The 26057-nt window shown below is 43.9% G+C and overlaps 2 protein-coding genes across 2 annotated transcripts; one reads left to right on the forward strand and one right to left on the reverse strand.

Moving 5' to 3' along the window:
- The first annotated feature begins 526 nt into the window (after positions 1–526).
- On the forward strand, positions 527–4641 carry LOC115815497 (tripartite motif-containing protein 16-like). The gene is made up of 6 exons (XM_030778450.1): positions 527–1114; positions 2179–2274; positions 2579–2812; positions 2958–3099; positions 3235–3297; positions 4103–4641. Exons 1-6 carry the CDS (start codon positions 527–529, stop codon positions 4639–4641), a joined length of 1662 nt encoding a protein of 553 aa, XP_030634310.1.
- A 1484-nt stretch (positions 4642–6125) lies between these two features.
- On the reverse strand, positions 6126–24648 carry rbm6 (RNA binding motif protein 6). Its single transcript, XM_030776582.1, has 23 exons — positions 24615–24648; positions 23871–23977; positions 21694–23290; positions 21115–21204; positions 20727–20796; positions 18993–19066; positions 15926–16000; positions 15224–15530; positions 14662–14819; positions 14361–14461; positions 14133–14196; positions 13784–13856; positions 12701–12774; positions 12323–12452; positions 12109–12206; positions 11336–11638; positions 10338–10490; positions 9902–9970; positions 9473–9718; positions 8248–8322; positions 7169–7245; positions 6849–6900; positions 6126–6715 (listed from the first exon to the last, which is right to left on the reverse strand). The coding sequence occupies exons 2-23, from the start codon at positions 23915–23917 to the stop codon at positions 6623–6625; spliced, it is 4026 nt and encodes a 1341-aa protein (XP_030632442.1). The 5' UTR covers positions 23918–23977; positions 24615–24648; the 3' UTR covers positions 6126–6622.
- Between the last annotated feature and the right edge of the window lie 1409 nt (positions 24649–26057).

Below are 26057 nucleotides of genomic sequence, written 5' to 3' on the forward strand. Positions count from 1 at the left end.
CCTGAATCACCCCTTGCACTGGCCATTGAGTGCTGTTTATAGTTCACCAAGTGGCCAAGCAGTGTGTTTCACGGCACCCGAGGATTCTGAATCTCGCGCGAACCTAAAGGACGTTCAAATTCAGGTTTCTTTAGTTGCAAACGTATACGGTCACGTTCTGCATTAAAAAAAACGAACATGTTCCTTTAACGCGTTTGTGCGCAACACTGCACACACAAACAAAACACACAAAAACTGCCTCATTAAAATGTCCTTCATCTTCATCTCAAATGACTCGCCAACAGTCTCAGACAGCAGAAGATTATTCTCTTGCATTCTGGTTACCTATGTTTTTCTTTTTTTTTTGCCTCCTTTTTCACTCACTCATCTCTCAGTGAACTATGAGTGGTATGTCTCTTTAAGACAAAACCTGTTTTCTCACACAGAACGGGGAAGTCACTCCTACTTTTTCAGTAAGGCTAAACAAAGCTTCCTGATCGGCGTGTATTTATTTGTTCACAACTCTCAAGTGTGTGTGATCAGCAAAATGACAGGGGCCAGCATTTCAGTGGATCAAGACCAGTTCATGTGTCCAGTCTGTCTGGATCTCCTTAAGGATCCTGTGACTATTCCCTGTGGACACAGTTACTGTATGGGCTGTATTAAGGGCTACTGGGATCAGGATGATCAGAAGAGAGTTTACAGCTGCCCCCAGTGCAGAGAGACCTTCACTCCAAGACCAGTTCTGGGTAAAAACGCCATATTAACTGAAATGGTGGAGAAACTGAAGAAGACGAAACTCCAAGCTGCTGCTCCTCCTGCTCACTGTGACACTGGAGATGTGGAGTGTGATTTATGCATTAAGAAGAAAGAAAAAGCCATCAAGTCTTGTCTGACATGTCTGGCTTCATACTGTGAGACTCACCTCCAGCCTCACTATGAATCTCCTGCCCTCCAGAAACACACGCTGGTCAAAGCCTCCACACGACTACAGGACAAGATTTGTCATCATCACAACAAACTGATAGAACTTTGGTGTCAAACTGACCAACAGTTCATGTGTTATCTGTGTATGGTGGATGAACACAGAGACCATAAAACAGTATCAGTGGCAGCAGAGAGGACTGAAAGACAGGTATGTACAGGGACCTCTCTTACAGCTCAGTGAGAATGTTAGTCAGTGTCTGATTGCCAACTGGATGTGGTCAAATCGGAACCTGTTTTTCTTTTCGTGAATTTCGAAAAGACCAATGTAACTACTGGTGTGTTGGATGGGTTAAATGCAGAGACAAATTCACTGCTCACTGTTCACAGTGTGTGTGTGCAATCACAGAGATTTACATCTAAATTTACATTTACAGCTGTTATAGTTCTTTGACAGTATGAGTGGGCTTTGATTTGAGCTTTAATCAGTCAGCTATTTTCAAAAAAATATTAAATGATGAAGGAGTAATATAACATCTTTAATTTTTTTTTATATGTCTTCAATGAATATTAACACTTTCCCATAAAAAAGTTTCAAGGAAATTAAAATATTCCTTCTTGGGGAAACATACAGTCATACTATCTTAAAAAGTGGGTTTTTCAGCTCTATATTTAGCAAGATCTGTAGCACTCAATTTTTTATGCAGGACCAAATAACTTCTATATGTGATAGAACTATATTAATACTACGCAGAATCAAAATTTGATTGCCAGATAGTGGAAACTAGAGGAGATATTAATTTTTGAAAAAGATTAAAAGATTCTTGGTTCAGGTAATTTATTTTTAATAATTTGCTTACTGACACTCAGCAACAACTATTTACATGAATACATGTTGTAAAATATCCTTGGATGTTCAGTACAAATTTCAGCCCAATCCAGTCAAAAATAAGCAATTGGTGAGGCAAAAAATGGCAAAAAATGATTAAATTTAACTCCAAGGGCCAAACTTCAAAAAATCATAACTAAAAAAGTATTTGAAGTAGAGCTTTAGGTTTTGCAAGGTCCCGTGAATTTTTTTTTTCAATAAAATCCATGACATGAGCTGAAGGGCCTAGGTGAGTTGGTATGGAATGACCCATCACTAAGTACAGCACTCAACCCAAAGAATGACTTAAGGGGGCCACACTGTGGTAAACTATGAGTTACAACCATGTGTAGATTCAGTCTCTGACAATGATCTTGACTCTGTCATCATCTTATATTCACACACAGAAACAGTTGGGAGAAACTCAGAAGAAAACCCAGCAGAGAATCCAGGGGAGAGAGAAGGAGGTGCAGGAGCTGAGACAGGCTGTGGAGTCTTTCAGGGTGAGTGTTGAACAGAGGAGAAGACAAGAGCTGGCTGCTGGATGAGTCATTTGAGGGCTCAGTCAGGGCTCTCCTCCAGTCAGTCAGTGAGGAGTCCAGTGTTGGGCTACTGTCCAATCCCACTGAGTCACAGTGTAGGGAACAGACTGGCTGAGTAAGAGCTGAGTGAAGTGTGTGATTATAATAGACCCCCCTCCTGTGTGTGTGTGTGTGTGTGTGTGTGTGTGTGTGTGTGTGTGTGTCTGTGTGTCTGTGTGTCTGTGTGTGTGTGTGTGTGTGTGTGCGCGCGTGTGTCTCCTAACAGTGCTCAGCACAGGCCGCAGTGGAAGACAGTGAGAGGATCTTTACTGAGCTGATCCTCTCCATTGAGAGAAGGCGCCGTGAGGTGACAGAGCTGATCAGAGATCAGGAGAAGAGTGAATTGAGTCGGGCTGAAGGAGTCCTGGAGCGACTGGAGCAGGAGATTGCTGATCTGAGGAGGAGAGACACTGAGCTGGAGCAGCTTTCATACACAGAGGATCACATCCATTTCCTCCAGGTAACAGTGGAGGACAAAGTGCTCTATTAAAATACAGTGCTTGGATTCTACTACCCAGTTAAAATGTGTGTGTGGACTGTGTAAAATTTGCAGTATATGTTTCTCTCTCACTCTTTGTTGTGTGTGTGTGTGTGTGTGTGTGTAGAGTTTTCCATCTCTCTACATCCCTTCTGGATCTGAAGAGTTACCCGGCATCAGCATCCAGAGGCCACACCTCTCTTTTGAGGATGTAGGAAAATCTGTCTCTAAGCTGAAAGAGCAACTGGAGGATTTCTGTAAGGAGAGAGGTTTTGCAGTAAAGTCTGGGCATTAAGATATAGTTACTGAAACCTTGTAAAGAATAGTGCCTCTCATTGCCTTTTTCAACAGACCAATAAGCTTTTTCATAACCCTTAGAAAACCCAGTTCTTTTGTTTTAACAGTGACATCAAACATCAACTCTATTCCTCATCACGAACCCGAAACCAGAGAGGATTTTTTACAATGTGAGGCTTTACACACACACACACACACACACACACATACAAACACAAATACACACGCACACACTCACACACACACACACACATGCACACACGCGCACGCACGCACACACACACACACACACACACACACACGCGCACGCACACACGCACACACACACACACAAGTGAATGTGTTCCTTTTGTCACTGAAAAGCTCTTACAATATGTGCATTACACATGCGCCACACTAACACACAGACACAGCTGCACACACTCTTACATATGTTGTGCGTCTGTGTGCGTGTGTGTGTGTGTTCATACATGATATTAGTGAAGTGACTGTTATCTGTTACTGTCTCCCTACCTTTGTCGTTACTGTTTCTTTTAATACACTTTACAACTTTACAATATTCTCTTTGCAATATACTTATAATATATTTCATTTACAACATACAACTCACTGTTTAACATGTTGTAACTTTTACAATATTTCAACATTATAATTCGTTGACAAATATTGAGAATCAGCTCTCTGCTCAAAGAAAACTAGAGACAGTTTATATTTAAACAACAAATACTGTTTAATGGAAATTAGGTATGAATTCAAACATTACTTAAAATTATTACATTTTATCAATGTTTTAACATTTTTAATGTCTGAATGGATCAGAATGATTTCAGTCAAGATCTTTTCTTTCTTTCTTTTTTTTGGGGGGGGGGGGGGGGGGGACTATATCCTACCGTTCTGTTCCCTTTTAAACTGTAAATGATTTAAAGTAAATGATTTATTCACTTCTCATTTATTGTTCTTCCTCGACTCCACCAGATTCCTGTGATCTCACCCTGGATCCCGACACAGTGAATAAACACCTGTGTCTGTCTGAGGGGAACAGAGTGGTGAGCTGTGTTAACAGAGTCCAGCCATATCCTGATCATCCAGAGAGATTTGACGGGCGCTCTCAGGTCCTGTGTAAAGAGGGTGTGTCTTCATGCTGTTACTGGGAGACTGAGTGGAGTGGAAATACTTATGGGGCTTCTATAGTTGTGTCATATAAAGACATCAGCAGGAAAGGAAGGGGCAATGAGTGTTTTTTTGGACATAATGACAAGTCCTGGAGTTTGTTCTGTTCTCCCTCTGGTTACTCATTCAATCACAGAAATAGAATTATTAGACTACCAACAGTTCCCACTTCCTCCAGAATAGGAGTGTATGTGGACCACAGGGCAGGAACTCTGTCCTTCTACGAGGTGTCTGACACAATGACCCTCCTCCACAGAGTCCAGACCACATTCACTCAGCCCCTCTATCCTGGGTTTTGGGTGAGTGTGGGAACAAAAGTGAGGTTACGGAACCATACGAAGTGAATGAAATTAGAACGGTCCAGTTCTGATCACAATGTCAGATGATTGTGTTGAATTCACAGATGACAAACAATATTTGATTAATTATGGATTAATGATGTAGTTCATTCTGGATGGAGGTTGTAGTGAAGGAGTGCTGTGATTTTTCGCCAAGATTACTCTAACGATCATCCTCTGATTCTTCTCTACAAACCAGTAAAAACCCATCACGTATCCGTTGTCTAGGTTCTCATTCTGCTGCAAACTGACCTCTGACCTTTTAAACCCAAGGTACTTGAGTTTCTAATACACTTCATTAACATGTTGCTGCACTTATTAAAACACTGACATTACTGTCAAAACAGCAGTGTGTGTGTGTGTGTGTGTGTGTGTGTATGGCTATATGGTTGTCATCAGTCAAGTCTTACAAGCTATCTGTCTGTCTATCTATCTATGATGTGATACATAAATATCTATATTTCTATCTCTTCAATATTTTTTCTGTATCTGTATACCTGCAGAGTCGTGTTTCCATACTATTCATTTCAGTCCTGCAGCACACTTATTAAGTCTGACTGTGATTGTGCACAGTGTGATAATGTTACTCTACAGGAGAGAAGCAGCTCACTGTTTCCTCAGCAGACGGGTTAAGCAGCTCACTGTTTCCTCAGCAGACGGGTTACACGGAGAGAAGAGTTTGCTAGTTGGGATCAGTAAGGACCAAGTTAACTTACAGACCAGTTATTACTTCCTGTTATTAAATATCACAAGCCAAACAACCTTAACAGTTACACTTTAGGAAACCTTGAAATGATGTAAAGGCTTAGAGCTCAATAAAGCTTATTAATAAAACCAATTTATTCATATAACATTAATATTGAGGATGAAGAAGCAGAGAGACCACTTATGCCTTCTACTGCCACCTAGAGGCTGAAATGGAAAAGCAATACCATCTGTAGCTCTCTTGGTAAATCTCACTCAGCCAGAAGGGAGAAATTTCACTAAACACTGTGCAATGCAGGGAAAACAAGGCGTTTGAAGCAGCGAATAAGAGGAGTTGTTGGACACTGTAAGCCAGCTGTTTCTAGCTGAGCTGCCTAATATCCTCTCTTAATGAAATGTCCCAGTGAGAAGCCTTCAAGTCAGTCCACTGGCACCAGGACCTGAGTGAGACCTGCTAGAATAAACCGGGACACCTGAGGTGTGTAGCTGACAGTGGTAGACGTCTTTAAGTTGCAGTTTAAAGGTTTGAATCTGACACTAAGTGTACTGAAGACCTCAGATTTTCTTAATATTTGTCATAGACTGTCCCACTGACCCAATAACACAGCAGTGGATTAAACTGCAGATTCAGTTAATGCAGCAGTTTTTTTGTTTTTTTTTTGTTAAACAATGATCTAACATCAAGCAGCTTCATTCAGCTCCAGGCCTGAGACTCAGAAGGGTGAACCCACGCTCCTCTAGTCTCTCACCAAGAGGAAACCAAGAGGAAGAGAATCCAGGCCTGATGCAGTCATATACTGACTGTTTATTGACTCGTGGACTATATACAATTACAATAAGTCACTCGAGCACAGGATACCCTGACTCGAATGCATTTTCACTTTCACATTAAAAAAAAAACACAAAATTATGCACAGAGTACAAAGCTGTGATCTATTCTGTAAAACAAGAATCCATTTAAAAATAGGCCAAAAGTACAGTTTCACCAAAAAAACAAAAAAACAAAAGAAAAAACAAAGTGTGTGTATGTGTCTAAGAAGGACTGAAGGTTTGTTGGCAGAGTTTGGCTGACGAGTGAGCAGGAATACTGCGTCGGTCACAGACGCTGGCGAAGGTCCCTCTGCCCTGAAAGCCCTCCATCGGTTCGAGATCGATCGTTTTGAATAACCGTCCGCGGTACATCCGATCCTGTGCTGGTCTGCTTGGCTCTCTGGTTCTTTTTTTCGAGAATTCGGTCATTTATTTCACCGGTTCTGAACCGGTTCTCAGTCCACGGCAGAGTTCACTCCAGCTCTTTGAAACGGGCGAACATGGCCTTACGCACGGCCTGCTTATACGTCGCATGGTTCCAGACAACAGGCTCCTTCTTCTTCCTCTGCGGTGGAGAGAGAGAGAGAGAGAGAGAGAGAGAGAGAGAGAGAGAGAGAGAGAGAGATGTAATTACTCTCGCACAGAGACATGATATACTATGAATGTGTCCAAACAGAAGACGTCCTTGTGTCTCTAACCTCTGTGGTATCCAGGCCCAGTCCTGGTCTCTCACTGGACTTGTGTGTTTCCCTGTAAACACAGACATCCGTCACACCCATGAGTGTAAATAACAACAACAACAAGCAGAACAAAAATAATACCACAGTTTTTTTTTTTAACTAACACAGCCAGTCATCATCAGGTTGTGCATTTAATACTATTCCATTATATTAACATTACACAGATATAGGACTTTATTTGTGCATTTAGGTCCATATGTTTCACAGTTAGTTAGTGTCTATAGTTAAAGTTATCGGGTGGGACGTGAAAGAAATAAGAGTCATTTTCCGGGTCAGACCTGGAGCCACTGGCCCACGTGCTGTGCTGCTTCCTCCTCTTGGTCTCAGGAGATCCGTTGGACTCTCTGGCGATCATCTGGAACACAGGATGGGGGGGGGGGGGGGGGGGGTGAAAAATGCTGAAAACGGTTTGAAAGTCTGTCTGCTCGTCCCTCAATCAAACTCTGTTACTGCCACGTCTGGGAATATTAACGTCAAATGAGTTCATCTGATTTGCAAGATTCTGCCGTTTTTAAATGCTCGCGAAGCACCGAACTGTCTGAAGTTTGTGTGCTGTAGCGAAAACAACAGTGTGAAATTGTTTAATAAGGATGGCATTTATCTGAACACGTATTAGAAACCTAATCCCTCAATGTGTTTTACATTGTAGCTTTTTTCGTGTTACAAAATTCAAGTGTAAAAAATGGAAGTAAAGTTATTGAAATCAATCGCAATTTCTGAGAATAAACGTTTAGGCAAGGAAAAACAGTATCTTTTATCTGTATGATGCATCAGCGTTGAGTGCAATGCACAATAAAGTTTAGCACTGAGGCCTCAACTAGTTTGCAAAACACAGTAATTATCACAAAATGACACTAATAATCATTTACTCTATTTACGCGATTGGTGTTAACTGTTAACTGCGAAGTTTTATTGTTAATCAAGTCGGATTAATGAGAACAGGTGGAAATTAATGATAGATTTAAAGGGGAGGTTTGTTCCTCCACTGTTTCCAGCTCACCAGAGGCCACTGGTTTCCTGGACACACCCTCATATAGAATCAACTGGACTCTACGTTCAGATTCCTCAGTAGGACATCATAGTATCAAAGTTTCACTGTTCATTTCACTGTTTTAAATGTTTTAAACTTCCCTGAGAAACACTCTCAAAAAAAAAAAAAAAAAGTTTAATAAACACCCCCGGTTCTGAGGTTGGGGCGGTTTTGCTGTTTATTTCACATTCAGTGTGATTTCCGGGTGTAAGTCACTTGAGGAGTATCAGCCCTGGATCTGGTACTGCCCGGTTCTGAGGTTGGGGCGGTGTGATTTCTGGGTGTGAGTATCAGCCCTGGTGTTAATGCAGACAGAAAAAGACTCACCTCTTTCTCCTGGTTTTCCAGTGCCTCCAGCTCTCTCTTTGACCTCTTGATCTTCAAATGAATCTCCATGTTTTGCTACAATTAAAAACAAAAAAAAACAAAAAAAAAACCCATTAAAAGCCAAAGCTAGAATCACACAGCTGAGCCAAACCTGAGTAGCATTACACAGACAGTGCCCAGACTTTTATTCTACTGGTACTAGCTAGAGGTTTCAGCCAACAGATACTACTTTTATACTGCTCATATCAGTCATATTTGTTTATATAGTGATAGTTATATTGGCGAACAGACTTTTATTATTGTTATCATTATCAGTTATAGGTAATAGCCAGAAGGCTTTTATGCTGTTTGTGTTTGCTATGAGCCAAGAATTATCAACTGTACAATTCACCTGCCGCATCCCCAAATATTATACAGCATGTTACAAATGTACAAACTTCAGCTTTACAGAACTTCGGTAAAGCACAAGGACCTCAGTGCTTGCTACACGCTCTGGGTACATGGGGACTTCGCTGAATTTAATACTGACGTCGTCCACACCTTGTGCAGGTCAGAGAGCTACTGCTGATAAAAAGCTCTGTCCATTAAAACCCAGAGGCTGTATGGTTAGGGTGACGTGAGGGTCAGGAGTCAGGGGTCAGGGGTCAGGTGACGTGGTGTTTGTACCTTGTGCAGGTCAGAGAGCTACTGCTGATAAAAAGCTCTGTCCATTAAAACCCAGAGGCTGTATGGTTAGGGTGACGTGAGGGTCAGGGGTCAGGGGTCAGGTAGGTGAGGTGACATGGTGTTTGTACCTTGTGCAGGTCAGAGAGCTACTGGTGATAAAAAGCTCTGTCCATTAAAACACAGAGGCTGTAAGTAAGTAAGTTTCAGTAAATTTCTGTGATTGCACACACACACACACTGTGAACAGTGAGCAGTGAATTTGTCCTCTGCATTTAACCCATCCAACACACCAGTAGTGAACACACACACCAGACGCAGGAGAAGTGGGCAGCCTTCCTTGGTGAGCGCCCGGGGAGCATTAGGGTTAAGTACCTTGCTCAAGGGCACACAGCTGTGGATGTTGGGCCTGGGAATCGAACCGGCAACCCTCTGGTCACAAGCCCAGTTCTCTGACTTTTAGACCACGGCTGCCCGTGGTCTAAAAGTCAGAGGTTAACTGTATGGTTAGGGTGACGTGAGGGTCAGGGGTCAGTGAGGTCAGGTGAGGTGGTGTTTGTACCTTGTGCAGGTCAGAGAGCTGCTGGTGGCGAAGCAGAGCGTCTTTATTTGGGAACTGTCTCCTGCAGAGCAGACAGGCCATCTTCTTCCAGTCTGTCAGTTTGTCTTCCCTCTCTCTCTCTTTCTCCTGCGGCAGCGCCTGGGCCTTGGGAGGCCGCGGAGCTTCGTGTGTGGTTTTCTCCTCCTCTTCCTCGTCACTGCCCGCACCGTAGTCAGCCGCCAGCATGCCCAGAGAGCCCATGGGACGCTGCCAACACAGATACAACACGCGGTTTGACTGTCTGTACGAGCTGTGTGCGTGTGTGTAATGTGTGCGTGCGCGCGTGTAAGTGAGAGAGAAACTGAGAGGGTAAGAGTGTGTGTGTGTGCGCGAGTGAGAGAGAAAAAGACTAAGAAAGAGAGATGTGTGTGCATGTGTGTGCTGACTCACCTTTGCGGCTTTCTCGTCTTTTTTGGGAGGGGCGAGGGGTTTCTTGAAGAGGTCATCTCCACCGGCACCCTGATTAAGATCACACAGTTCACACAAATACAGAGACAATGAGCAAACACACCAATGAGTCCCATGACCACAACAGAGCAACCAACACACACTACCACTGACACAGGAAAAGAAAAACCCCCTCATTCTTAGAGGTGCTATGGCTGAGAAGACACAGAGTTATCCATTTTTCTCAGTTCGTACACCTGGTGATGCGTCAGGTTCTCTACTGCTCACAGATGGGAAAATCTACCAAATTCCAAGAGCGCACTTTCTTCAAACTGTTTCACCAACTTCTGTCTGTTTACTCATTAATAAGTGAACGGACAGACAGACAGACAGACAGACAAACAGACAGGCAAGACGTCTTTTAAAGAGTTCCTCTGACCTTCCTCTCAAACACGGCAAAGGCTGCGTCCGCGGCTTTGGACGTCTTTCTGTCTTCTGAGGAACCCCCCGTCTTCAGGACGGGCGACGGAGACCGGACGCTCTCCTTCTGACGATTCTGGATCTTCGCCCAACGTTCCATGTCTTTCATGATCTGACACACACACACACACACACACAGACACACACACAGACACAGACACACACACACACATACACATACATATACACACACACACACACACATACATACATACATACATACATACATACACACACACACACACACACAGACACACACACAGACACACACACAGACACACACACAGACACACACACAGACACACACACACACACGTTATGGCACAGTGTTAAACATACAGGGTGTCATTTCTCAACAACTTGTTAGTCTGTGGACTGAGGAAAATTCACTGCCAACAGGTCAGCAAACACCAAGAACAAGCAAAAGCTCATTCAACTCCACTGCACAGTTTGGTTGGCTGAGATATGGGAGTTTAAAGCAAAGCTTATGCCGTCTTTCAGACTAGTTGTCAGAAAACAGATTAAAATTCAAAATTCTTCACCCCTCTGAGAGGACTTAGTTCAAGACATTTATATATGCAGAAAACTGACAGATAGTTTATGTTTTATACTATGTGACCGGTCTTTCAGCCCTCGCTATGTAACAATTGAGTGACGTGCATTTGTCAGCTCTGAGTAGAAGAAGCACCATCACCACGGCAACAGACTCTGCCCTCTGTCAACCTGTGCGGCACAGCCGGGAGACACAACAACAGCTCTAAAAACATGCCAGCGTTTAACTTCGCCGAAATGACTCTCGCGTCGCACGGGGTACGACACTTGAATGGGGTATTCGCACATGCTCACATTTTTGCGTGAGGTGTAAGTGTAAATTAACATGGTGTTTAACGCGCGCGTACATTCCACCCTAAAGCTGTGAATCGGTTGTGAGACGTTAGCGTGTTTGTGTGTGTTTACCTTGAACGCGGCTAAGCTTCTCGGTTTCTCCTCTTTGTCTTTCTCTTTCTTTTCACTCCGCTGCGCCGCCTCCTCCTCCTCCCCCCTCTTCTCAGGAGCACCCTCAACGACTTTCTTCCCCTCCTCCTCTTGCACGGCCGGCGCGGCTGCCGTGGGCGTCGCCTCGGCGACCGCTGCCATGGGAACCCCGGCATCTGCAGCGCCCGTATCCTGGGACTCCGTACCCGAACCCGGCACTGGGATATAAGTCTTAGAGGTGTTGTCCCAGTAGAGGTACTGCTGGGTCTGAGCGTTATAGAAATACTGTGGAGGTAAAAACACACAGACAGGAGTGTGGTTTTTTTTGTTTGTTTGTTTGTTTTTTACAGTGGTACAGCTCAACACTAACTGGGGAATCTCACACACAGGGTGGAAATCAAAAACGGTCAGGAGAGCATGTCTGACAGCACCAGAGAGACCTGTGAGAATGACAGCGACATGCTGGAGGAGAGTGTATTCTGAGTTTACAAAAGAAAACATTCACAGCTGGTGCCCTTTGTTTCAGCAGCGACTGAAAATTCTGCTGAGTCACATGTGATGCTCAGTGCCCCCCCGCTATGTTAGAGTCCCTCTGATTCAGCCACAGCCCAACTCACAATCAGGAGCTGATCTCTGACCTAGGAAATTAGGTGGTTTAACTAATATCAAAACCAGCAGGACGCCGGACCTCCAGGACCCGATCTGAGGAACCACGTCCGGAGGCTGAGCGAGTCTTTATCGGTGGCGGTACTAACCCGTGAGGTGGGGTCATAGTACAGTGTGGTCTGAGGGTCGTAGTAAAAACCCGACGTGGCATCGTACAGGTAGGCAGACAGGTCCGGAGTGTCGGAGTCTAAAACGAGATGGAGACACAGCTGAGTAACTACGCTGAAGTCCACATCTTTACATGACGCTCAGGACTGGAACGTGCAGCCCTCTGATTGGCTGACTTTATAACAGGACTCTTACCATAGGCGTAGGGACCGGCGGCGTCTGAGGGCACTGCCAGCAAAGGGTCGGGCATCGCGCCAGCCTGAGGGTCCACGGGGGGGAAGGACTGGTCCACTGCTGAAGGGTGGGGGAAGGCGGGGGCCACGCCCTGCAAACGCATCACAGTCACACTCAATTCACTCAGAACAATCGTGCTCTCCTTTACCATCACAGAGAACCAGGTCAGCACTGTAACTAACCCAGTTACAGCTGTGATTGTACACACCACAAGCCCATACCCAGTTTGTCGGTCTGCAGCGGTCTAACACACAACATTATGCTTATGTAGCTGAGGATTAGACCACACTGAAGCCTGCGACGTGGCGTCTACTTTAACACTAATCATCTGAACCAGACCTGTATGAGGCCAGGGGCCTGGAGCGGGTCAGAACCCACGGCAACACTTCCTCCTGCTGTCAGCATTGGGCCACCTGCAGACAACACACACACACACACACACACACACACACAGGTTTCCATTAACTGACTCATATTACAAAGGTTACATGAATCAGTTAGCCTTCCAAAGGTGGGGGTTATATGCAGTTGTGTGTGTGTGTGTGTGTGTTGGGGGGTGTGTGATAGTGTGTGTGTGTGTGTGTGTGTGTGCGCGTGCGTGCGTTGTGTGTGTTTGTGTGTGTGTGTGTGTGTGTGTGTTGGGGTGGTTGTACCTGGGAGGGCTGTAGGAATGCCCATGGGAGGGACAGTGGGTGGGGTGTGTGTGTGTTAGTGTGGATGTGTGTTGGGGTGTGTGTTAGTGTGTGTGTTTGTGTTGGGGTGGGGTGATTGTACCTGGGAGGGCTGTAGGAATGCCCATGGGAGGGACAGTGGGTGGAGTGTGTGTGTGTTAGTGTGGATGTGTGTTGGGGTGTGTGTTAGTGTGTGTGTGTGTGTTGGGGTGGTTGTACCTGGGAGGGCTGTAGGAATGCCCATGGGAGGGACAGTGGGTGGAGTGTGTGTGTGTTAGTGTGGATGTGTGTTGGGGTGTGTGTTAGTGTGTGTGTTTGTGTTGGGGTGGGGTGGTTGTACCTGGGAGGGCTGTGGGAATGCCCATGGGAGGGACAGTGGGTGGAGTGCGTGTGTGTTAGTGTGGATGTGTGTTTGGGGGTGTGTGTTAGTGTATGTGTGTTAGTGTGTTTGTGTTGGGGTGGGGTGGTTGTACCTGGGAGGGCTGTGGGAATGCCCATGGGAGGGACAGTGGGTGGAGTGTGTGTGTGTTAGTGTGGATGTGTGTTGGGGGGTGTGTGTTAGTGTGTGTGTTGGGGTGGGGTGATTGTACCTGGGAGGGCTGTAGGAATGCCCATGGGAGGGACAGTGGGTGGAGTGTGTGTGTGTTAGTGTGGATGTGTGTTGGGGTGTGTGTGTTAGTGTATGTGTGTTAGTGTGGATGTGTGTTGGGGGGTGTGTGTTAGTGTGTGTGTTGGGGTGGGGTGGTTGTACCTGGGAGGGCTGTAGGAATGCCCATGGGAGGGACAGTGGGTGGAGTGAAAGACTGCTGCTGCTGTTGCTGCTGCTAGAGAAACAGAAATACAGAGCACAAACCACAGATCCTCAGAGTTACACTCACTGATGTATGGAGAAGCAAAACAGAACTACAACAACAGGCCCATTTGGTTTTAATGACAAACTGGAGGTCATACTTCAAATAAGAAAAAAAAACAGCCCCAATGTAACAACAGGGCAAAACTTTTACCACTATGCTGACTTTTTTTTCCCAAAGCGCTCTATGTTCAGAGTGATGCGCAATCATGAGCGGAAAAAATATGAATTTGTCGGACGTGGTCTTTACCTCCATGATGTCGGGCGGGTAGCCCAGCAGAGACGTGCTTGATTTCTCGTAATCTTTCCTGTAACTGCAAACAAAAGACTGGTCTTAAAAACACACACCTCGCTTAACGTTTACAGCACAAAGCACAAACGTAACTGAAGACAACATGACAGACCACGCGGCGCAGAGAGCCACACGGAGACGGGGGTTGTTCGCGCTTTGCCGTGTGGTTTTTCGTTTCTGACTCACTTCTGGTTTTTGAGGGGTTTGGCCACCTCGGCATACACCCTGACCCCGTCGATCATGATGGGCCTCGGTTTGGTCAGCAGCTCCACCAGACGCGTCACTTGCTGTAAGGGAACAAACGCGTCAGCTTTTCCCGATCAAGGGCATTATTGTAGGGCATCTCAATCACAGACCCGTCTGATCACTGTATGTACCAGAATAAGAGGCATTTCATCACAAAAAGATTTTTTTTTAAAAAATATTTCAATAAAACGCTGAATAAAAAAAAATTGAATAGAACCGTAATGCAGACTAAACGCTCTACCTCGTGAGAGTCCATGTCGACGAAGCAGAAACATTTGGAGCCTGGAGGTTTGCCTTTAACCAGTCGGACATTCCGCTCGTCCAGGTAGGCGTAAGGGTCCAGGGCTTTGAGGATGGTCTCCACTGTGGTTGTGGGCTTCACATTTTTAATGATCATAGCTGAAAGGAAAGAAGGACAGAAAGAAAAAATGAAAAAAAAAACAAACAAAAAAACATGTAAAATTCTCAAACCAGCAGACTTCAGCAGTACTCAGCAGAAGTGGTCAGCTTGAGATAATTAGATTATCAGAGAAGTACAATTTTCCCTGGCATTGCGGCTTATCAGAGAAGTACAATTTTCCCTGGCATTGCGGCTTATCAGAGAAGTACAATTTTCCCTGGCATTGTGGCTTATCAGAGAAGTACAATTTTCCCTGGCATTGTGGCTTATCAGAGAAGTACAATGTTCCCTGGCATTGTGGCTTATCAGAGAAGTACAATGTTCCCTGGCATTGCTCATGATCAGAGAAGTAAAAGTGTCCCTGGCATTGCTGCGCTAAACCAATCTGGATCGGTGCACTTACTCTTGCTCTCCTTAAAGATAGGGTCGCTGTTTGGCAGGCTGTGACGTGGCGCGCTGTGATTGGCCCAGGCCTCGGTCTCTTGCTCCGCCTCTTGTTGCTGCTGCTGCAGTTGCTGGTCGACCTGTTGCTGCCAGGCCTCGGGGGTCAGGGTGGAGTTCCGCTGCCAGGCGCCCTGAGACAGCGGCTCACTCTGGTTTTTACCGCGGACGTCCTCTTTCACGGCTGGCGGCTGGGGCGGAACGGGGCTCGGCAACAGAGGTTCTTGTGGGACCAACGGTGGTTTGATTGACGGCTCATGGTGACGCTCCTATTGGAAAAACAGCAATTTCTCCATAAGTTTTTTCCTCCCAGTAATCCAGTGACGGAAATTTGAAAAACCCTGAACAATAGTTATTTGATCTACAAGCAAATTGAGTCCTAAGTTACTCATTTTGAACATCACAAAGAACGTCGTTACCATACCAAGGGATACTCAAAATAGCACAATTGTAATCACCTCTGAAAGTTTTTTTTTTAAACTTTTGCAAATGTTTCAGAACCTTAAGACATGCTCATTGGAAACATTTTATAGTTTCACTGTGCATTAGGTGTAAAAGAAAAACTGTCCTTTAACTGCAACAAGTGTGCTGTTCTTATTTAGGCTACATCTGCCCATGCCAAATATTCCCACTGCCGAGAGACAAAATGGAATACGGACGTCACCTGTTCCTCTTTAGCGCTGGCACTGGGCTGGATGTATTTCAGCAGTGCCGTCTTGGAGCCAACCTTCACGGAGCCCTGCAAAAATCGAAAGGAGAGTCAGTGTCTGCGCTGAGGGACAGCCGTCACCCCCTGCCCCCCCCCTCCCCTGCCCACAGAGAAAAGGATTCTCCCAGAGTTCCTTGGGGCATATCTAAGCCTGCAGAGGCGATCCTGGAGGTCTAAGCGGCTCTATGCATCTTTCATAAGCGATGCTTGTTGGTCAGGGCGCTCAGAACTCTATGCAGGATTAGGAGCCCCTTCCTCCTGACTAGTCGCTTGCTCAAGAGTCGAATGGGAATACAAAAATAAATAAAGAAATAGAACGTCTCTGTGAAACACTCCGAGACACATTTGATCAATCTGTGAGTCTGATCAGGAACTGTATGTCAAACTGTACGTTGTGTTATAGATTCGCTAACGCTTGCTATCGTGCACACTGAAGGTAGCTAATGTGCATAACTAGAAAGGCATAAAAAAAATAAAAAAATGCCTGTCATTTTCACACAGACTCAACACTGTGTGTTTGTCAAGGGAGTGGGCTACGCACTCAAGACAACAAAAGCACGCTCTGGCCGGCAGACCAGTCGCTATCAACACAACGGAATTTACACATCTGCTCGTTCAAAAGATACCAGCTGGATTACCCCTGAGCAGAAACAGCCCACAGTGGGACAGCCCACTGCAAGCGCGTCGCTATTTTATTTAATTATTATTTTTCTAAAAAGTGTATATATATATATATATATTCTTTTTTAGATTAAGATTTGGCCAAACAGCTACTGGTGGGAAGCTGGCGATTGAAGAATAAGCCCCTGGCCACAAACGTAACTGGGCAACAAATGAAGAAAATAAATAAATAAAAATAAAACCATATTTCAATCGTACGCAAAATGGGACAAATTCACCTTAACATGAGGACACGCCTCCTCCTATTTCAAAGTAAACACACTGGCCTCTCTCCAGACAAGCAACATTTCTGGACTTCAAATACAAGAGCAGAGGCTAGTTTGAGATTTGGAAGTTTATTTTAGCAGTCAGACAACAATGAATTAAACTATGGAACCGAAGGTTGGTCTAAAAGGTCGGAACCAAAGTCTAGTGTAATTAATCCCACGCAATACTGAAGCTGGATGTGCAGAAATGCTCCACAACACAACCCACTGAAATGTCAACAGCTGAAAACAATTTACTGAGCCACTTCACATAAGCACTGATCCAGCTCCATTTAGCCAGGTCAACAGAACCCGTCAACGCAACACATCCACAATGTACAGTCAAAACTACTAGTCTTGCATGGCATTTTCAGACAAACATGGCTTCAGATCATTTCTCATGTGTGTCAGTGAACCTTTGCGAACCTTCAAACAGAGTCCACCCATTTCAAACACAGGCGCTTTAAAAGGCAGCTCTCAATGACACCTTTGACACACGACATTCTGGAAAAGACTGGGGTTTTTTTTTTTTTGCATGTTCTGTGAAGGCAAGCTTCTCAACTACAAACCAGCAGTAGAAGGTATGAACCCTGAACAGAATCCAAACCCGTTCAGCTCTGCTAAGAGCACTGCCCCACAACCTTTGACTTCGAAGCCAAGGCAATGAAGGAAGACGTCCCCATATGAAATGACCTAAGACAGGAACTGCTTGACAAAGGTTAAGACGAAGACAGTCCTCAATAGAATCTACTACAGTATTCTGAAACCGTACTTGTCATGATGAGAAGATTTTGTCACATAGAGAGGGAGGCTGTCGAGACGTCTCGAGGAGACCAGTAGCCCTTTGAATGAAGTGAATGAAGTTGGACCGAAGCGGAAGAACCAGAGAGGCAATCGTACGCTACCGTACGCGATCTGGCAAAGAGCTGACGATGGAAGCGAGAGAGCGAAGGCTGGTGGATGTTTGGCACAGACTGCACCAAAACACAAGTGAATCAAGACGTGTGTGGCTAAGAGTGTAAGAGTGAGAACCCTTCGGACACAAGCTACTGCAGAAACCAGTAGACAAGTGACTTCCAGAAGGAAAAGGAAGTGAGATGAAGCAGAGGACATTCTTTTTTTTCCCTGTTGAAGTTCGGCATCATTAAAAGAACAGAGGAGATGATGAATGGATATTCCTGCTGCGTTACACGACTAAGCATGAAGTTGCCAAAATTAACATCAGAAACAAAATATTCAGTCAAGCTGTTTGCTCAGCTGTGGTCCAAATATGTAAGCCAAGCCTCAGCAATCGCATGCCCTGACGAAGTTCAGCACAGTTTCTCAAAGACGCGTGTGAAACTCACTGGAGCGTATCGAATTGTAACTGTTCAAGCTCCTTCAGAAAAGTTCTCAAGAAACAATAGGTAGTGATCTACGGGAGGTTACTGCTTTAAGAGAGAAAGAGTTAAAAACAAACAAACAAACAAACAAAACAAAAAAAAAAAAACAATAAAAGAATGATCTAGCTGTTGTTTCTTTGAAAGAGAAAACATAATGAATCGATCCAAAACCTGACAGTTGAAGTCGTGCTCTAAGATAAATGTTCTTTGTTTAGCTAAACGTTGATGCTGTTTGCAACACAGTCCCTAAATAATAAATGTAATGACCATTCACAAATAGCAACACACGAGTCTAACTGGTCAGGCTGTCTTTTAGAATCTAGCTTGGTTAAAAATGAAAAAATACCCCAACTGTTCTTTTACCATATTTGCATCCAAGGAGAATATGATAAAGGACATTTCTATACGTATAAATTTCTCTATCTGGCTTAAATTTCAGATGCTAGCAAGATGAGATTGGTTTTGACCCAACTTCAGTGCGAGAAAAGTCTTTAAATCTAAAAGTCTAAGAATCTAGCAATTTACTCAACCCATGGCAGAGTAACTTACACCTCTCCCACCCAGAATAACTTAAACTTCTCAACCCCCTTGGTCCTTGGCCCTAATACCCAGTTCCCCATCCGGCCCACCCCACCCCACCCCCACCCCCACCCCCAGCCCAGCCTTCGTCCTGCCAGGAGGCACAGCAGGTGTAGGGAGATGAGGAAGGGCCACCTGGTTGGACTCCATGAAGTGGACTGCGTCCTCGAGGTTTAAAAACTCCACATAGGCCGTATCGTAGCTGTAACCTGGGGACAGCATTTAAAATACAGATGGGTTTGCGTTAGTAAATGCCAGGGAAAAAAAAAAACGAACAGCAATAAACAGTTTCGTATAACGAGTGGACAGTTTGAAAGGAATTTCATATGTCAACTCTACAAAAGCAGGCATAAACATATTATCCAACATGAATTGCAACCTATTCATAGCTAACTTCACATTAGTCATCAGGTGTCTTAAAATTCAGATAAAGTTGTTTCGTGGTGAAGAGCAGTGGAATCAAAGATTGACAATCTGTAGCAAACGACTGTTTCAACACCCAACCGTGTCAGCCCCAGCTACCAATCTGCTCCCAAAGCAAATTTTTGTCTCCCTAACAAACTCTGTCTGGCACTCATGGTTTGGACACAAAGACAATCAACAATCTTAAGGTTATTGAAAGTGAGGGGAATTGTGCAGAGCCAAACCAGAATATTTTGGGCTCTGGACCACTAAGCGTACTGTTATATATATGCATATATATAAAAAACAAAACAAAAAAAATAACAAAAAACCCAAAACAAAAAAAAACAGATTTCAATGTGTTGGCATGGCATAAGATAGCAGTCTAGCCACAAACCTCGACCCAAATGAAAATGGTTCAAAGCACAGTCAACCACAACAAAAACAGCACTACAGAACCACACTCCTAAAAGGTCAATGATTACCGAAAAGTATGTCTGCAGACCACTGATAAACAGTCACATTCAGAGAGCTAAACATGTGTGGAAGAACACCTACAGAACTAAAGAGCATCACAGACGCCCTTCATCACAGAAGGAAAGGGGTTTCTTGGACCCCTGGAAACCACAATTTCATTGCTGTTGAAATGCTCATGTGTTTTTATTTAAACCTTTGAATAGAGGAATAGGTTTAGGGATATGTGATATAGGCTATATCTTATTGTATCGGACCCCGATAAAGAATAGCTAGACCTTTGCGCACGCACGCACGCACGCACCACACACACACACACACACACACACACACACACACACTAAAAGGACTGTTTCCTAGAATGAAAACAAACCAACAGAAATAGGACGCCAAAAAGCAAGCTAATACCAGCATGATTTGTTGACTTTTTCGACTGCAAGAATCAACAAGAGGAATAAAAAACTTAAGACACTCCAACCGTTTTGATGTGCATGGGAAGAGATGTGGTGTTTGTCTCTGCTATTTCATAAGCAAAAAACCCTGGAGAAGTCAACAAAAGAACTCACTAGAGGCAGTTTGCTACCAAATAACTTTCAGCTTAGCAAAGGCATCATATCAGTTTCAGGTTTTCCGCATGGAGCGACTGTGTCTTCGGTTTGCTCTTAATAAGCACCACTAATTGAATCATGATGGCAGACGCGTAGACAATACAACAGCTACAACCGCTAACCCCTTGACACGACTGCTCTAACAAAATATCACTTCTGAAACGCAAGGCGTTTAAGAGAAAAATCCACAAGTTCCCACAAAATCCGAAAAAAGACGGCTAATTTGAGAGGAAAACCGAGTAGATGGGTTAAGGTGAAAGTCCCTTCTGCTGTGTCGATGAGCAACCTCATGAGCGAAGCGAGTGAGAGAGCGAAGGATTCGAAAATTAGGCAGCGAATCAACTTTTGTCTTCAAAAAAAAAAAAATCATCCAACAAAATCTCACCTGGTACGACGTTCCGTATTTTCATGCCCTGCATGGGCACTCCGTCACGGACCGCAAAAGCACCAAGGATCTGTAAACGGGAAAGGTACTGATCAGTGAGGATGACGTGATGGAGTCAGTAATATAAACAATAAAAAGTACCCTACTCTCAAGCCAACTACCCTGATGGGTAAAAGTTTCCTAAGACGTAGAAAACAGTTCGCTTGCTGTTTTCAATCTGGATCAATTTTTGAACGTGGCATCGACTGAATTCTAGCATTACCTTTCGAACTGATGGGTTACCACACCTCTAAAGATTTTTCCATTATTCAGGCTTGCTAGCGTTTAGTGGTACTGTAACTAGTGTAAATCCAGCAAAGAGAAAGTGAAAGTCAGAATGCCGGCGTACCTGCTGCATTGTGGCAGTCTTGGGAATTCCTGAGATGGAGATGGTTTTCGAAACCTTATCCTGCACAGCTCCGTTCCTGTAATCCTGATCCTTTTTGTTAAAATTCACAAAACTCATTAAATCATGAGGAAATGAACTTGTATCGCTTATATTCAGATCAATAGTGAGGAATCACATGCTTTATAAGAAATATCTGGTCAAGAACAGGGAGCGGCAATGTTAAGCCAATTCAGAATTTCAGAAAGTCATCAGACTACATTTATGATCTCCATACACCCTTTCCACCCAAAATAAGTCTCATGGAACGACAGGTCTTCCAGTCACCTAAAGAGAATCCACAACATTTGTCTCAAGCCTCAAAAGACAGGCTCTAATAGTTAATCAGTTAAAAGGTAACAGGTATTAATTAAATATCACGTAGGAAAAATACACATCAGATATTGTGAAACAAGGCGTAAGAAGCTTAAGGGAATCTGGGAAAGATAAAGCCAAAGTGAAATCAGGAAAACGAAACACTTTTCAATTTGTTTTATAGGTTCTTGATGAATGTTAAGAGCAGACCAAAAGACTTACTCTAACCTTGGAAGTGGAGTCGCTCAGTCGTGGAGGCAGGCCCTGCTTAGGTTCTTTTAGATCCTTTTCCGGCCCGGGAAGACTCCCTAGGTCAAGGTCAAATTTCCGTCCTGAGGCAGTTCTGTAGTCAATGTCCCTGTAGTCCTGATCTCGACGCTGCCCTCCACTGTTGCTTGGTAGATCCTTGGGCCCTGGCATCAAACTTCCTCTCTGACTGCCCTGATCAGGTGTCATGTCCTTGGGTCCTTTGAAATGTGCGCGGTCAACTTGGAAACGGCTCTCTGGTGTTGGTAGGTTCTTTTCTAGGAGGTATGGAGGTCTACCTAACAGGGACGTGTTTCGGTCAGGCTTTCCACCCTGATCTCTGACCCAGGGTTTGGCACTGCCGTCCGGAAGAGCCACCGGTGGTGCCAAAGGCAAAAGAGGGGCTTTCTGGACACTCTTGGGTGAATCTCGGCTGGGAAAACCATCCATGGGAGCGTTCTTCTCCCAGTTCTGAGGTCCTGCGGCATCTCTCTCTGGCCGAGGGAAAGCCAGTAACCCGTCACCTTTTCCTGGAAACTCGATGAGGGGCCTGTCTCTCTCCGGAAACTTAGGCGGCTCCCTTACATCGTTTTCCCTGCCTCTGCCAGGTAAAAATCGTCCTTCTGGAACATCTCTGGGGTCCCTGCCCATCAGTGGTGGGAAAGACGCATCTCTCACACCATGTTTGCGCCACTCTTCCGCAAGGGATTCATTTTCTCTGCTTCTGAAACCTATGTGTCCATCTCCAGGTTCTGGGAACTCCCTGTCCCTAAGAGTGGGTTCTGATCTCAGTGAAGGTCTATCGATATTCCCAAGATCTGGGGGCATGTCTTGCCTTCCTCTGGAATCCATCGGAACACCGTCGTTGTCTCGGAATGTCAGGGGAGACCTATCTCTGAAGTCGCCGCCTGATGGTCCCATGCGATTTCTTAAATCTATATCGGATTCAAATCTTCCCCTTGGGTTCACTGGTGGGGCACCTCCTCTCCTATCGAAGTCCATCATTCCCCTGTCACGCAGAGGTGCGTCCATGCTAAAGCCATCAATGTCATCCATGCCCATTCGCGGCCTGTCCCTGTCTCTCAGCCCCCTGAGGTTATCGTTTCTGTCAAAGGGTTCCATGGGACCTCTTGACCTGACATCCATGGGACTCATATTAAAACCTGGCCGATCCATCTGAAACCTTTCCCTTTCCCGTACATCCATGAATCTCTCGTTCACGTCCCTCGCGTTCCTCGGTGGCATGTCTCTTCCACCCATGTCCCCGTGCTGCCTGCCTTGTCCCATGAAACCAGGAGTGTTTGGCATGTTGTTTCTTAATTCCATCTCATACCTTCTTCTGAGACTCATGTCAGGCTCATCTCCTGGCCTGAAGAAATCTCTAGGAGGATCTCGACCTCTCATGTCCATGGGAAGAGGGTCCATGTCACGACCCCTCATATTCTGGGGAAAGTCAAACCTTCTCATGTCCATAGGAGGTCGGTCCTGTGGCCTGAAGCCCATATTCATACCATCTCTGCCTCTAAAATCAGGCATCGGGCCATCGCGACCATCAAACATCTCCCCTCGAGGATCCCCGCTGTAAACAAAAACAGCATCTTGACTGCCACCCATTCAAAATTACATCAGTAGTCAAAAGTTGTTCCTGTGATACTATTATGTTTGTTTTGTCACATTCATATTACATTCAATATAAAAATGTGGAAAATGTGTGAACATCTCTCACAGGTGAACACAGATAAACCTAAAACACAAGAAGTGCATGACTAAGCCATTCGCTCCAGTTATAGCCTAAATTACTATACAGCATTTTCATTATGCTAGTTTCCATGACCTTGTAGCCTTGTCGACACAGCCACATTACAGACAATGTATGTGAATTCCTGTCATGTGTTAACGGAGGTAATGCGAAGACAAAAAATTGTCTTCTACAATGTGGTATGTGTAAGAATTCTCATGTGGTACTGTGCAGCATTTTAATCCATTGTCCATAATCATTCTAAAATCAATAGTGCATGAGCAATAATCAATGAAACAGAAAAAGCAGTCCAATGCATTATAAAAAAAAACCCCCCCACAATGATCTACTTCTTAATCTGCTGAAAACGGGTCATTTTTCTGAGTACGTAAAACGTGTTGTTTATGGTAGTAGAACGTACCGGAAGGGCATCCCTCCTCGAGGACCGGGTCTCGATCCATTCCACATTGTGTTCCACTTAGTCCTTGGAACCTCCCCCACTCAAGACTGCCTGTTAGTCTGGTGTATCTGAAACGAAATAGATTTTTCTTAAACTCTAGTATGCATGTAACGGAGACTGCCTCTTGCACATTAGCGTTTTTCAAATCCAGCCTTTAAACCCGCTGGTCAGTCATTCTTTACTCCAAACCAACACACCTTATACGACTTTGTCTATTAATAAACACGTTCCAACGAGTCGCAAATTATTGATATCATTTTGTGATTGACAGATAGCATAAATGATCACAATCAAAGGAGCGGGCACCATATTAGCCAGTCACCGCGATTCAAGACTCCTGCACAACGTCCGGCTTACGATACCTGACTTGTCAATGCGTTAACAGAGACAAATTTAAGTAGGCTAAGATAGCCAGGACATTCATTAAAGTGGTGAAAATAACCATGCTGATGGTGTTACTAATTTATCAAGTCTGACTACATTTATTTTATTCGGTAGTTTGACCAAAAAGCCATAAGAAAGCATAACCTCACGCGCGACTTTAGCAAGATAGCAATGTTAACATTCGCCACGTTAAATAGCCTCTTGTCATTCAATCTAGGGAATATTTTGTTGCGTAGTGATGCTACTATAACAGAAGAAGTCATAATACAATACAACGACTTGTGTAACCTAAACTGTTCGGTTTAAGAGGGAATTATTTACCTTCTCTTTCCACAGCTTCGCTCGGTTTCTCGTATGAAAATGGAGACGAACGGAAAATCATGGGAAAGCACAGTTTCCGCTGCGTAAAGGATTATGGGAGTTGAAGTATGTCGCTCGGGTTAGCTTTGATAACGCTTTGTTTAGTTGTGTTAAGATGATTTAAAATAGACATCTAGCATGTGAAGTTATTAAAGCGAAAAAAAGATTTAAAAAAAAACATTGTATCCATCTACTCAGCATAACAGCATTGTTAGACAACTCGAAGTAAATAAATGCTCTTAGCAAGCTATTCTTTCCCACAGCTTTTATTTAGCTTTTCTTTTCATGAAATATAGAGGCAGCAAACAAAGCAAGTAGCTGACGTACACGTTAACAATAGGTGACGATAAAACTTTCAAACATCTTTTAAGAGTGAGTGACATCTTTTAAAAACGACAAAAACACACACGGAAAACAATGGATAAATAACCAAATAAATAAATAGATAAATAAAAAAATGCATGCTGTGTACAAAGTTCACACAGAAATGTTGTTTAAATGTCAACATGACAGACCCAGTGATTATTGCATTTTGGACAGTTAACATAAAATACTGATGCTCTTTCTTCTGTTTTCAACAAGCAGTTGAGCACAAAAATCTCTCCAATTGTTGTGAAAATGAAATTATAAAGTACTGCTATTTAAGTTTTTGTTAAACCAATTCGTAAGGTAATGATAATATAGACAAAAAAAAAAATCAAATGTTACACTTTGAGGCAAATGACACCAAGCTGCGAGACGAAATGTCAAAAATTCCAGAAACGTTTTGATCGACATCTCACATGACAAGTTGTGATTCGAGTGATTTGATTTTACATCAAACAAAGTACATCGTGTATAAACAATGAACGATGAATTTCAAATACGACAAGAAAAGAAGAAAAAAAAAGAAAATGTTTCGGCGTCGCCTTTAACGCAGAGTCACAGTTTCACAGCAATAAGAATATTGCTCGGGTTATGCTTCACATAAACACAGTACTCTGAAAACTCCTAAAACAAGAACAACTTTTTCACGATAAACAAAGCCTGCTGTACAGAATGTGGCTTGATTTAATTTCTCAGCTAACAAAGTCTGGTTATTGCGAGACTACATATGCAATGCTCTGAAAACATGTCCAGCGCTTTTCAAACATTTTCAAACACTTATGCAACACCCATTAATTAAAAAGTATTTTTCTTTAAATTTAGGAAATGTAATATACAGTTTGTTGGGAGAGGCAGATCGTTTCTCCCACTGATTTATTTTTAATACATTAATTAAAAACAAGGGACACGTGCAGATGGCATTTTTCATTAGTTTTGCCCCTAATATTCATAGACAGACCGAACTGGCGTTTATAGACTAACTCTCGCTTAGCTGCCAGAACAAACATTAGAGATGCACTACAGTGAGTGAATTTACCA

Source organism: Chanos chanos, chromosome 6 (genome assembly GCF_902362185.1).
Source record: "Chanos chanos chromosome 6, fChaCha1.1, whole genome shotgun sequence".
Classification (NCBI taxonomy): Eukaryota; Metazoa; Chordata; class Actinopteri; order Gonorynchiformes; family Chanidae; genus Chanos; species Chanos chanos.

Bases quoted from the DNA above. Each gene is read 5' to 3' on its own strand.
- LOC115815497 (XM_030778450.1), top strand. From the start codon at position 527: ATGACAGGGGCCAGCATTTCAGTGGATCAAGACCAGTTCATGTGTCCA. The intron at 2,813-2,957 runs GTAACAGTGGAG...GTGTGTGTGTAG, and splicing joins ATCACATCCATTTCCTCCAG to AGTTTTCCATCTCTCTACAT. The intron at 3,298-4,102 runs GTGAGGCTTTAC...CGACTCCACCAG, and splicing joins CAGAGAGGATTTTTTACAAT to ATTCCTGTGATCTCACCCTG.
- rbm6 (XM_030776582.1), bottom strand. From the start codon at position 23,917: ATGTGGAATGGATCGAGACCCGGTCCTCGAGGAGGGATGCCCTTCCG. The intron at 21,205-21,693 runs GTTAGAGTAAGT...TTTAACAAAAAG, and splicing joins TGAGCGACTCCACTTCCAAG to GATCAGGATTACAGGAACGG. The intron at 8,323-9,472 runs GTACAAACACCA...TTTTAATTGTAG, and splicing joins AGCTCTCTGACCTGCACAAG to CAAAACATGGAGATTCATTT.